The sequence below is a fragment of the Cyclopterus lumpus genome, chromosome 15, assembly GCF_009769545.1.
Source record: "Cyclopterus lumpus isolate fCycLum1 chromosome 15, fCycLum1.pri, whole genome shotgun sequence".
In the NCBI taxonomy this organism is placed as follows: domain Eukaryota; kingdom Metazoa; phylum Chordata; class Actinopteri; order Perciformes; family Cyclopteridae; genus Cyclopterus; species Cyclopterus lumpus.
In genome coordinates this window covers 6,443,509-6,456,105 of record NC_046980.1, presented here as the reverse complement: position 1 = coordinate 6,456,105, position 12,597 = coordinate 6,443,509, and the positions used below count along the sequence as shown (strand labels likewise).

General features: G+C 44.5%; 1 protein-coding gene across 4 annotated transcripts in view; it reads left to right on the top strand.

The window, feature by feature from the left end:
* The first annotated feature begins 1,941 nt into the window (after positions 1-1,941).
* The window catches only part of LOC117744060 (girdin-like), a 60,729-nt gene continuing 50,073 nt past the window's right edge, over positions 1,942-12,597 (top strand). For 2 of the 4 annotated variants that reach the window (XM_034552144.1, XM_034552146.1), the window contains exons 1-2: positions 1,967-2,671; positions 2,800-2,900. In XM_034552144.1, coding sequence (XP_034408035.1) covers positions 2,516-2,671; positions 2,800-2,900 — 257 coding nt within the window. In that variant the 5' untranslated portion in view covers positions 1,967-2,515. Of the gene's footprint in view, positions 2,672-2,799; positions 2,901-12,597 lie in introns of all 4 variants that reach the window. The other 2 variants (XM_034552143.1, XM_034552145.1) reach the window with 2 other exon arrangements.

Below are 12,597 nucleotides of genomic sequence, written 5' to 3'. Positions count from 1 at the left end.
CACTGTTTACAAGTGCGCTACAAGTGAAGTCACATTAATGCATCTCTCCACCAGTCCAGATTTTGCAACATTTGAATTAAAATGTTAATACAGAAGCGCGGCCGCTTGTCCATTATAACCATTATAAAAATATAACTAAGCTTCAAACTTTTACTTTGTGTGTTGCACATTTGGAAATGAGTATTTAATGTTACAGAGTAAGAAAAGTTGAATTCATGAGCAATAAAACACATTTTGCTTGATGCAATACACTCAGAGGTTTTCCCTTTACAGCCTCATTTGGTTTGGTATGACCAGTATAGTGTATGAATGCTAATGGTATGTAAATGCTGTATAAAGCAGCAGTCGTGTGCTTCTACTACACCGCATTTAAGCTCCATTCTCCTGTAGTTGCCACTTGTGGCCACAGTGGCCGCTGTTCAGCAAAAGTTACATATATTTGAAACTACATTTTCAAAAGATTTCAAGTAAATTAGTTTGAATATTTAAATAAATGAACGCATTAGCGCTGGTTGAATTCATGAACTACAAAAACAAATGTCTTGGTGGACTCATCATGCATTTGGAGTTTTTCAGTGCAAACGTGTCAGATCTTATACCTCAAACAAGCTTACCTAAAGGGGGCCGAAGATACAATCAGACAAAAATAAATAAAACCCCTATTTTGATTTTGAGAGGCTGTTTTTGGCCTACATTGGATCTTCAAGAAGCGGCTCTTCATGCTGTAACTCCCTCAGCCTACAACCCTCCAGTCAAACCCGTTCTGCAGAAAACAAGAGACAACGAGTCTAGTCAGGATCTCATATACTGTATATAGCCTCAAGCTGAATTACCAACCACCACCACCGTTACTCTAAATGCAAATGAGAGCCTCTGGTTATCTAAGAGAGCTGCTGCTGGAACGTGCTTATTATAACTTTTCGGTGAACATAATAATCTATTTGTTCCTGAGAGGTGACCTCCAGGTCCCCAGCTCCCAAATCAGTGATTGTGTTTTTTTTTTAATTGGCTATTTGGTCACATGACCACTTCACACCGATAGAGCCATTCATCAACTGTTGATTAAGTGTCTCCTGTATAGGGGATGACTGTGGGTCTATGATTCAGTCATTTCCTTGCTGCTGATGCAGCTATAAAATAAATACTGTGTGTTTTAAAACAGCTGGTTATAGCTGCAGGATCATAAGTCCCCATTCTGCAAGAGCTTTGATACAAACCTCATATAGCATTATTCAATATACAATAATATATAATAAAAATGTCTTAAAATTTGAAACTGGAAATAAGTTGTGTTTGTCATTTTTTGTTTAGGGAATTATCAAATTGAGCAATTGTCAAAATAGTTGAAATTAGATTTTCTGTTGATCGATTAATTGGCTAATCGTTTCACCTCTGGTGCCATTTCACTATGTGTCCCAAATTACTGCATTTCCCACAAAAGGGAAGTGCATCACGTCAGTTATTTATTTGACTGGATACTGACTTTAAGATACAGCTCAGGGCATACTTACTGTACATGTACAGTCGTCTCTTTGTACATTACCCACTAGGTGTCAGTCACCTACTGGCTTGCTCTTTTAATGTAGCCTTCCGCATGCTGTAAATGCAGACAAAAGGTTATTTTGCACAGGAATAAAATAAGCAGAACATGTTTTGCAAGCCATTGCATATAAACTACAGCACCAATAGAGCTGCACTATATCCCCGGTCTCTTTTGTGTCTGCATTAAAAAGACATTCCCGTCTTTCCAACACATGGTCTTCAAATAATTCACGAATTCTCGAGGAAACACACACATTTTTTTTTCATTTTTTTAATGGAAATTGATACTTTCATCGATGCCCTATTTTTTATTTTCGAGCAGAAGGGGCGGAGGGAGATGCGGAGGAGAGCGGGGCGGTGCTAAGTGTCCTCCAGTCATCCTCTCACCTCCCTCCTTTCATTCGTATGCTGCGTTTGAACGGAGTCAGACGGGGGAGGACAGCAATGACTTCACACTTCATTTTGAAGGAGTAAACACAAGATTTGTTTTGGGGGAAAAACAAGACCTTCAAAACTACTGGACTTTTTTTTCTTCTTCTTCTTCTCCCCCCTGCACGCACTGGATATTTTTCATTTATTTAATCATGTCGGAGGAATATTTAGCTTCGCCTCTGTGAGACCTCTTTTCTTCTTCTTCTTCTTCCTTCAGAGCATAAAGCCCTACCTGGCTCAGGTCTCATGGGGACTGTCTCCATTCGCTTCTGGAGATAGCTCGTGTTCACAAAAAAAAAAAGGAAAAGAAAATGCAATTCCGTTTCCTTTCCTATGAGGTAGCCAAGCCCCTCCGTTGGCATCTGAAACAGCTGTGTCGTGTCAAGAAGATTGTGGATTAACGTTTTTCTTTTTCTTTTTTTCTTCTCCTCCTCCTCCTCCCCTCCTCGACTATCTCCCAAGAAAAAAAAACCACGGACCCCGGTTATTTTTTGTTTGGTCGAGTGGCCAAAATGAGCGTCGATTTAATTGAATCCGCTACATGAGTGGAGTCCAAACAGCACGCGCATTTCTCCCCGGGGAGTGCACATTTTTTTTAATCGGCATCCAGTTTTGCCTTCTGGAAAAAAAAAAAATGGAAAGCGAGGTGTTCACCCCTTTGCTGGAGCAGTTTATGCTCACGCCGCTGGTCTGCTGGGTAAGAGAGCCCCCCCCCCCCCCCTAATTAACCACCTCAATGTGTATTAAACTCGCTCATTTAAACGCATTAATTTGAATTGCTTATTTAATGACTCCATAACACCGCTGTGCATTGTCCCATTTCAGGTGAAGACAGTCGGCCAGGCGACCTTGACCGATGGCACCCCGTTATCGGAATATATTGAACTCGTGGATGGGATTTACCTGAACGAGATCATGCTCGAGATGTAAGTGATGTGAAGCGCATTATGAAATATGAAATATGATAGGATTGGTCATAAAACAACATGTAGACACTTTGGCTTGGGATCTCAAACGCATCATGTTAATATATGTATACACCCCCACACACACACCTCAAACACGTGCATATAGTAGTCACTACGGTGTGTGTTTGGACGTATGTATGTATGTGTGTGTGTGTGTGTGTGTGTGTGTGTGTGTGTGTGTGTGTGTGTGTGTGTGTGTGTGTGTGTGTGTGTGTGTGTGTGTGTGTGTGTGTGTGTGTGTGTGTGTGTGTGTGTGTGTGTGTGTGTGTGTGTGTGTGTGTGTGTGTGTGTGTGTGTGTGTGTGTGTGTGTGTGTGTGTGTGTGTGTGTGTGTGTGTGTGTGTGTGTGTGTGTGTGTGTGTGTGTGTGTGTGTGTGTGTGTGTGTGTGTGTGTGTGTGTGTGTGTGTGTGTGTGTGTGTGTGTGTGTGTGTGTGTGTGTGTGTGTGTGTGTGTGTGTGTGCTGCTCAATGACTGGTCTGTGGGCGTGGATGGGAGACAACAAATGATCCCCTGGGGCTTGTAGTGGTCATCCCCACATGATCAAATGAATCATCTTCTTTTAAGAACTCCGACCTCTGTCCAGCACTTGAAATTGTTTGCTGGAGTGAATGTAGGCTACACACAAAGGGACCTTGTATTCGTGGGTCACACGCACACACACACACACACACACACACACACACACACTGTCAACAAAAAAATCATTGCAGACAGCACTTCAGGATCCCTTGGAGCTGCGTTAGTTGCTTTGCGAGCATCTCCGTGGATGCGAGGAGGCAGCGAGCGGCTCCACAACTTCCAGTGGCCTTGTGTGTGTGTGTGTTTTTTTTTTTTTCCAGTCGCATGCTGTCATCCGCAGCTGATTTGGGAGACTCATTGCTCCTGGAAGCTGCAGAGTTTCCTGCTGGGGATGTAGATTAAAACTAAAAAAATGGTAGTCGTGAGCGGACACACACACACACACACACACACACTGGAAGGAGTGCAGAATCTGGATGCAGCAGATTACACAGATCCTTCATCGATGTAGCAGGCCAGCACAGTATGTTTTCACTCAAGTAGATGGGAAGTAGATGCTTTGGCAGATCTCTTTATGGTGAGGGAGATAGAGGGAGAAGATGAGGCATTGGATTTGTCGGTCTTTCCAGTCCCCTCCTAACATATAGCATGGCAGCAGACAGCTTTCCATTCCTTTGTCTGGTTTAGGGCTGCTACTTCCCGCTTGCAGGGCAATTTTTCTTCTTCATATTTTCCGCTAATGCCACACTCTCCACACACTCTCTACACCGTCAGCGTTTACTCCCCCTGTCTGCCGGCTTCCCAGTGGAATTGATTTTCACCTCCAGAACAGATTATGTTGTGTTGCACTTTCACACCACGGTGTGAGGACGTGCGGCTTCTGCACGAGTCACATCTCTGTATTTTATACGTGAGCAGAGTATACCTCGCTATATTCAGAGTGAATAGTTTTTTTTAGAAGAGTTGAGCTGTGGCTGTGTTGCACGAGAGGAGCTGATTAACTCCGATTGGTCTTCTCCGGTCTCTGGTTGGTGTCCCCTTCCTCCTGCTCTGCCCTCGTCCACTGTCCTCGACCTCCTGCTGCTCGGCCGCACCACTCCACAAAGCCACCTACCTTCAGGTTTCAACTACCTCTTCCACCTCTCTTTCCCATGCCTGATTGTCCTCCTCCTCCTCTTCCTCCTCCAGGCTGTCTTTATACTCTCAAAGGAATCCTTCAAAGCAGAAAGGTGTTTAAGGAGGCCATTGCAGGTTCAGTTGGACAAGGGCGTCTTTTTACACACACACACACACACACACACACACACACACACACACACACACACACACACACACACACTCTCTCTTCAAAACGATTAACAAGTCGTCAGTATCTTTTAGAGCCTTTTCCCCAATGGGAAATTGTGTAGCGGAAAGCAACCGGAAGGATACGAGGGGGGAAGGGTGGGAAGCGTGAGTGAGACGGAAAACTGTTTTGCCAAAAATGGTTGAAAACCTTAAACATGGCAGCGAAGATACGCAAAAAAGAAAAAAAAAAACAAGAGGTCGAAATGCAAAAATAAACCTATATTCTAGCTGCGGTTCGCCGAGCCACATGGCAACTGCTCAGATCTATATATCAAGGTCGAGATGTTTGGCAACGGGCACTCGGTTTCTGTCTGCAAATAAGTGGAATGAGCTGGACGGGACCGTGTGTGTGTGTGTGTGTGTGTGTGTGTGTGTGTGTGTGTGTGTGTGTGTGTGTGTGTGTGTGTGTGTGTGTGTGTGTGTGTGTGTGTGTGTGTGTGTGTGTGTGTGTGTGTGTGTGTGTGTGTGTGTGTGTGTGTGTGTGTGTGTGTGTGTGTGTGTGTGTGTGTGTGTGTGTGTGTGTGTGTGTGTGTGTGTGTGTGTGTGTGTGTGTGTGTGTGTGTGTGTGTGTGTGTGTGTGTGTGTGTGTGTGTGTGTGTGTGTGTGTGTGTGTGTGTGTGTGTGTGTGTGTGTGTGTGTGTGTGTGTGTGTGTGTGTGTGTGTGTGTGTGTGTGTGTGTGTGTGTGTGTGTGTGTGTGTGTGTGTGTGTGTGTGTGTGTGTGTGTGTGTGTGTGTGTGTGTGTGTGTGTGTTAGCAGCAGCCAGTGTTGAGCTGAACTGTGACTGCCTTAGTGATCGCCTGACAGGATGTCGGGGATTGCCGGTCACAGCCCACTCTGTTTATATTTGTGTGTGTGCTTTTCTGTAGGGCTTCTGTGTCTGCGTGGGAGTGTGTGTATCTCTGGCTGTTTTTTTTCTTTTCTTTTCTGCTTTGCTTTTTCTTTTTGGACTGAGGCAGCTGTCGGTAGTCGTCTTGCCCGGCCACCCTCCCACACAAAAGGCCTACAGTACTGGTCAGACGCTATGTCGGTGAGACTGCTTTTTGTCTGCCTCTCTCACTTTACCAGCACCGCGTGGGGACTTCCAGTAAGCTGAGCTTAACTGCAATAAACTGCATTATAAGGCAATTTACATGCCTCGAAACCACCGTTTTTAGGGCCTTTTTAAATGACGTCATTCCTCAAAGACATACTTGTTGTTCAATTATTTTATAAATGTAATATTGGGGTTGCACAATCCGACTTTTTCTGTCCCGATAAAGATACCTGGGTAGTGGATACTGAGTCCTGATCCCATACCAGGATTGCATTAATACCCTGTAGGTATTCCTCACTGTGTGGAAGTGATTGGGATCTTTCTTCTTTTCTATGCAACATCCGTCTTAAACATTGCTTTCCTACCTTTGTCAAATGTAATGTAACAAATACATATATAGATATACATTTTATGAATTGTTATTTACCGTTAGAGTAATCATTTATGCACCAGCAACTTGGTAAAACAATCTTCAAAATGAACAGGGATTAGGATTCAAGTTTGAACCGTTTTAATGCATCGGCCAGCCCGATATCGGTATCGCTGTTCGGTATTAAAAGACATAAATGTGTTTTGAAACGGGCCTCAAGTTTGTTCACGTTTGTTGCTGTGTGTTGACTGGAAGAATCATAAATGCCTCTCTTCCACAGTTACTCATTAAAAAGTAGCTAAACCACAGGAACGTTTTCAAGCTTCTTTTGAGGGACTGTAGGCGATGATTAACGGGGATTGTATTCATTCCAGTTCCCGGTGCTCCGACAAACACACTCTCACTTACTCATTCTTTTTTTTTTTCTTTCTTCTTCTTCTCACTCCCTCTGTTCTGGCAGCTTGAGATATTTTTGTGGTGCATGTTGGTTGGCATCGTCCCGCTTGCGATTGATCAGTTCCCACTCAAAAAGGCTGCGCTGTCGTTACCGCCGGTCGGCCGTGTTTAGACTGGAAAATAACAACTGGAGTTCGGCATTGAATGAAATGCTCTCTGCTTATCTTCCAGAGTGGAGGATACAACTCCAAATATATAAAGACGGTTGTATATGAAAGTCAGCGTACACAAAACATTGTTAAACAGGGTTCAATTGTTCATGTTCCCCCTTTTTTACTCTCGCTCACAAACTCGCACCGACAGTCCTCTGGCCGGAGAAACGTGAGCGTTTTTAAGGTCTTTCCTGGTGATGTCAGCTGTTGCAGAATAAGCTGTGAGTGTCGCTGTGTGAATGTCTCTGCGTGGCCTCGGTGCAGACATGGCAGACAGGCTGGCAGCAGTTGTCATCGGAAACAGCATGGGACAGCGTAGAGGGAGAAGGAGAGAGAGAGAGAGAGAGAGAGAGAGACCCCGGGATTATCTAACGGTTTGCTGACACCCAGATGGCACCACGTCACCCCCACCTGTCCTCTTGTGACTGACATTACCTAGCCAATTAGATGGCCTCCTCCGTGCTGTCAAACCAATTGGTTTTCGCGCTCAGCCAGAGGGGCCCAATTCGAGTTTTGTCAGAGTGACAACTGTCCGGTTGAGTTCTCTGTTTTCCTGCCAGTCCCGTAGACCCGTACTGGCCCATGGACCGGTCGGTCTGTCCTCTACGGGCCGTTGGGACAGAGTAATGCAAGTGAGATGGACACTTCTCAGGATAAAAAAAGGAGATCTGATTTCAATTTAAACTTATATATATATATATATATATATATATATATATATATATATATATATATATATATGGCGCAATATCACAAATCGTCCACAGACGGCTTTACAATCGGGACATATGACCCCGGCATCGGGAAAAGGACAAAATTGATGTGTGACCCAGGAAATCAGTCGGGAGTCCTGACTGACTGTTTGCTAGTTTGTGGGATTAAGTGCGAGGAGAGAGAGAGAGAGAGAGAGAGAGAAATGGTGGATTATGAAAAGAATGCTGTCCCGCATGTTGTACAGGCTAATTTCTGTTGACTTGAGTATTCGCACAGATCTGTGCACGTCTGTGACTCCGTCTGAATGGCTGCACACATGGGAATGAAGGTGACGTTCCCCTTCCATCTGCATGTTTTTTACTGCTTATGAGAGTGCTTTCTAGTCGCTGTCGGCCATAAACAAGTGAACCCATGAGTCAGTCGATTTTTACATTTTAAAGCATTTTGTCTCTCAAGGCCAGGTTACGGTGAACTCCCTGTGTAGGCTCATGTACACAGGATGTCCTCGGTACGCCTGTCATCACTTCCTTTCACGACAGAATTGGCTTTTTTTTCGACACGTCATGCAAACACGAAGCCCCTCGACCGATGAGCTCTGCTGTGGACGGACGCCACTGAATGACGGGTGTTGGTTTAAGCCCTGAACCCAGTTGGTCTTTTGTTGTAGACTATGATGCATCATTTGACTCTTTTGGTTATTGTTGTACTAGCATATGGAGGCTACATTATTATGCTCCTGCTCTTGTTGCCCTATACAAATATTCTGAGGTTACCAGCCATCTGGCAACGTTTGATGATTACAGGCAGAATCTAAAAATGAGCCTCTTTTTTTCTTCTTCTTTCTACTGTATATTACATTCATATTTTTCTTTAACTCGGGGTGATAACCATTGTGCATAACGTATCCTATTTTGAACAAACTCCTGTTTATGTTGCCCTTTTAGACCTGCTGTAATTAAGAATAAGACATGATTGATTGTAATGAATGGAATTCATTAGGGATCTTTATTTTTAATAAAATAGTTAGAACAAAGAAGAACTTTCGCACACTTCATTTGCGTTCTCCCATGTTACATATATATATATGTATATGTATATATGTGTATATATGTATATATGTGTATATATATATATATATATATGTATATATGTATATATACATTAGAGTTGCAGCAATAAATTGCAGAGTTGCTCAAAAGAAAATTAATCTTGTTAATCGATTTTAAGTTGATGTTTGAACAGAAATAGCAGAAATGTGCTGGTTCCGGTTGCTAATTCTCTTCGCCCGTGCAATCGAAACATCTTTGGGTTTTGGACTGACGGACGATGGAGAACATTGCCTTTTTGGATTCTAGAAAACTGCCATGACACTCATCTTGTTTATCTCCCTTCCCTCTGCTATCTAATTCCTCTCCCTCTTGCTGCATCATGTCTCAACCCCTACTGCTACTGTACCTTTTGCCCCCCCCCCCCCCCCCCCCCTCCGCTCCTCCTGCTGGAGTCATTTCCTTCATCTCTGTCTCCTTGTCTGTCCATGCCTCTCCCTCTCTCCCCTTCGTCGTCCTCTGTTTTCGTTGAGCAGCATGCTGAAGCCTTTTGTTCTCTGCCCTCCCCGTCAAAGTGTAGAATCTTGCATCAATCGTGTCCCTGCCGTCTTCGCTGCGTCTGTCGAGCAGGAGGACGTATATCAAGTCGGACAGGAAACGGCAGCTGTGACCTTGAGAGGACAGACCTTTTAACAAGGCTGTGTTAATGTTTAAAGCCCACATGGACCATTTTTAGGATTTTTTTAACACAGGTTTCTCAGCCCTAACAATTCAAAGTCTTGTTTTTACTGGTGTTGATATTTAATGCAATGCATTTTCGGGATTAATTGGGGTTTCTGGGCTGCACCATGTTCACCATCCGTCAGGCAATCTCCCGTATTACCATTTAACCTGAGATCTTGTTAGAGACGGGGCGTTTATTTAGAATTTCCCATTTCCCCTACTTTTATATTTAATCATAACTTGTTCAAATTAGTTAATTTTGCTGCTGCTGCGTTTTTTTTCTCGTAATGCAAACTCAACACTTCCTTCCATCTGCTTCATGTTACAAGCCCTTCAGTCGCCCGGGGGGGCATAATCCCTCCTGTTCCCTGCAAGACCTTTTTTGCTGTGACGCAGCTGCAGGAAGTGTTGAGTTGTTCATTAACAGCAGCTTAACTTTGAGAATTAGCAGCACAGTAGAATTATTTAGTGACCGAGGACAACGCTTCTGTTAAATAAGAGAAACTCAGTGCAGCAGAGAAGTGGCATGACCGCGGTGTCGCACTACAGGAATTGACTTATTTTTCGAGGCCTTTTATTGCATTTCAATGTGTTATGGTCCAAGTGCTTGTAGTCCAGCACACAGCAAAGCATCCAATTACATCCAGTTTGTCACCAACGCGTTTATCTGGAGTCCCTATGGAATGGGAAGAGGCCCTGTGGAAACCGAAAAGACAAAGACGGGAGAGAAACGATCCCATGAAAAGCCAAGACGAGGAAGTAGGGTGTCGAGAGCCACATACCAATGGTCAGATCCTCACTGGGCTTTTTTCTCGTGGGAAAAGGGTGGGGGAGGACAAAAAAAAGGGATGCAGCCATCTCGAGCAGTAGGGCGGACTCGTAGCAAAAAGCATCATATTGGCCAACCTGGCTGCAACACCAGCGTGTTTATGTTTTGTAATACATCCCCATCGCAAAGTGATGGTCCATGCTGTTTACAAACAAAGTATTCTTCATTTGGTATGCACATTATTATCAATCAGGATGGTGCCAAAGTCATCGCTTCATTCTTCGCGTGTGTGTGTGTGTGTGTGTGTGTGTGTGTGTGTGTGTGTGTGTGTGTGTGTGTGTGTGTGTGTGTGTGTGTGTGTGTGTGTGTGTGTGTGTGTGGGTGTGGGTGTGGGTGTGGGTGTGGGTGTGGGTGTGTGTGGGTGTGTGTGGGTGGGGCAGTCGGTGCACTCGTGTGTTACAAGATTTGATTTGAACAAGATTCAGGCCGAACTTCAATTATTGCAAACGGCGTGTAAATATTTAAACGGAGTACTCTCAATTTGATTTGCAGCGCTTTATCGTTCATTGCTCTCTTGAATTTGCCAACTCCTGTCACGGGCATGTCACAGAGTGACGTGTTTGCGCAGTGGGAAAGTAATACATTTTAAGGTATCCCTTTAAAATGCAACCCATAATCCTAAAAATCTCATTCAATATTTTAATTATCTTTCCCAGTGTTACATCATATGGCCTGGCCGCGACTGGGAAACTTCACATTGATTGTTGTTGTAGTGTTTCTACAAGGCATGTCGATTGTTTAATTTAAGAAATAAGACTTTGATCTGGGTAATTGAGTTAAGTGCATGCTCTGAGGGGTTAAAAATATCTTGATTTTTATTTTTCAGATTTCATGTTCTAGTTTGTTGTGAGAGGATGACTTCTCATCTTCGTCTCAGACAGGTTTTAATTTTTAATCGGGACGTTACAGAAGCAGAGCCACAAAATTACCCTGAACTGAACTGCCAACATTAGCATGGCTGCTAATAACAGCTCACCACCCCCTGATTCCTTTTTCTATGTGCGTGTGTGTGTGTGTGTGTGTGTGTCTCTCTCTCACACACACACACGGTCTCACACACACACACACTCCCCTGCTGCGTTTGGACAGTACAGCTCATAAGCTCTATCCCCAACACGTGGCCAAATGAAGCCTGCATTCTTGTCTTTGTATGTGTGCATTTAGCCTACTTTGTGTGTGTGTGTGTGTGCGTGCGTGCCTGGCCGCTCATGCTGACTGTAATGTAGCCTGTCATATGTGGGTTAACACTACTCTCTACCCAGCCAATCAAAGCCAGGAGATGAGAGGAGAACGCGCCAGTGGCCCTGGGCTCTACAGAAGGCTGCGGTGTCCATCGACAGCGCCGGCGGACCGGCTTATTGACCGGCCGTCTGGCTGACCGGCTCACTAGTTGTCTGCCTTGCTGGCTGTTTAGTGGGCTTTCTGTATTCGTCTATTTAAAGCCTTAGGTTTACTGTATTCGCAGGAACAGGGCGGGAGGCAGTAAGGGGCATATTTGACCTGCGCTACCGTTCTAAGTCCCTGTGTTTAATCGGCTGCCGATCCACAGGGGGGTGTCGGCCTGTCGCGTGTTTCGACGTGTGGCGTCAGAGCCCCAAAAATGAAGGGTGTAGTGTAGTCACGGTCATATTGTTGTAGCCGCCATGTTCTTGCCTGACTCTGATGGTGAAGGAATGTATGACTGGGCGATCCTTTCTTTGCTGTTTTTCTCTCTCTTTCAATCTCTGTCACTGACGCGCACACACTCGCACACACACACACTCGCACACACACACACTCGCACACACACACACTCGCACCTCATTCACCACATCGCCCTCCTCGCCCTGACAGGATTACAGCCTCCTGTGCTTTTTAATTAACGGGTTAAATAGACCCCCTACTATGGACCTCCAAAGGGGCTGAGCGTGTGTGGAGAGGGTAGGGGGTAGGGGGAAGGGGGGGGATAGATGGGGAGGTCACATGACTGCTCATTTAGACCGGTATTAAAAAGAACCCTGTGTCCTCCTGATTAGCATGATGGTGTGGGGGTGTGTATATCAGGGCGGAGGCTGATCAAAAGACTAATTAACACATCCACACTGCAGCCGGTTGATTTAAAAGAAAGGCATTCTGCCCCATTTTTTTTTGGTGTAAGCAATACGCTTATTATATATTAGAATATGATTCATTTACTAAAGCATTACATGCATATTCCAATGAGCACATTGTGTCTTTTGGTCTACATTTTAATTTTATGAAAATGATTGCTGGGAACTTGGAATATTTATAGTCCTAGGGTATGAGAGAGATTTTAATGCTTTGGTTTTCTATGAAATACCTCTACGTTTAATCCGTCTTGGTAGAAGCGGAGCAGCAGCATGCTAAAGTCATTAGGAAGAGCCTTACAGCCAGAAGTCCCCCGTGACTGCAAGCATCCACCGAGCTGAATGTCCTTGAGGAAGACGAAGAATCCTTCACCTTTG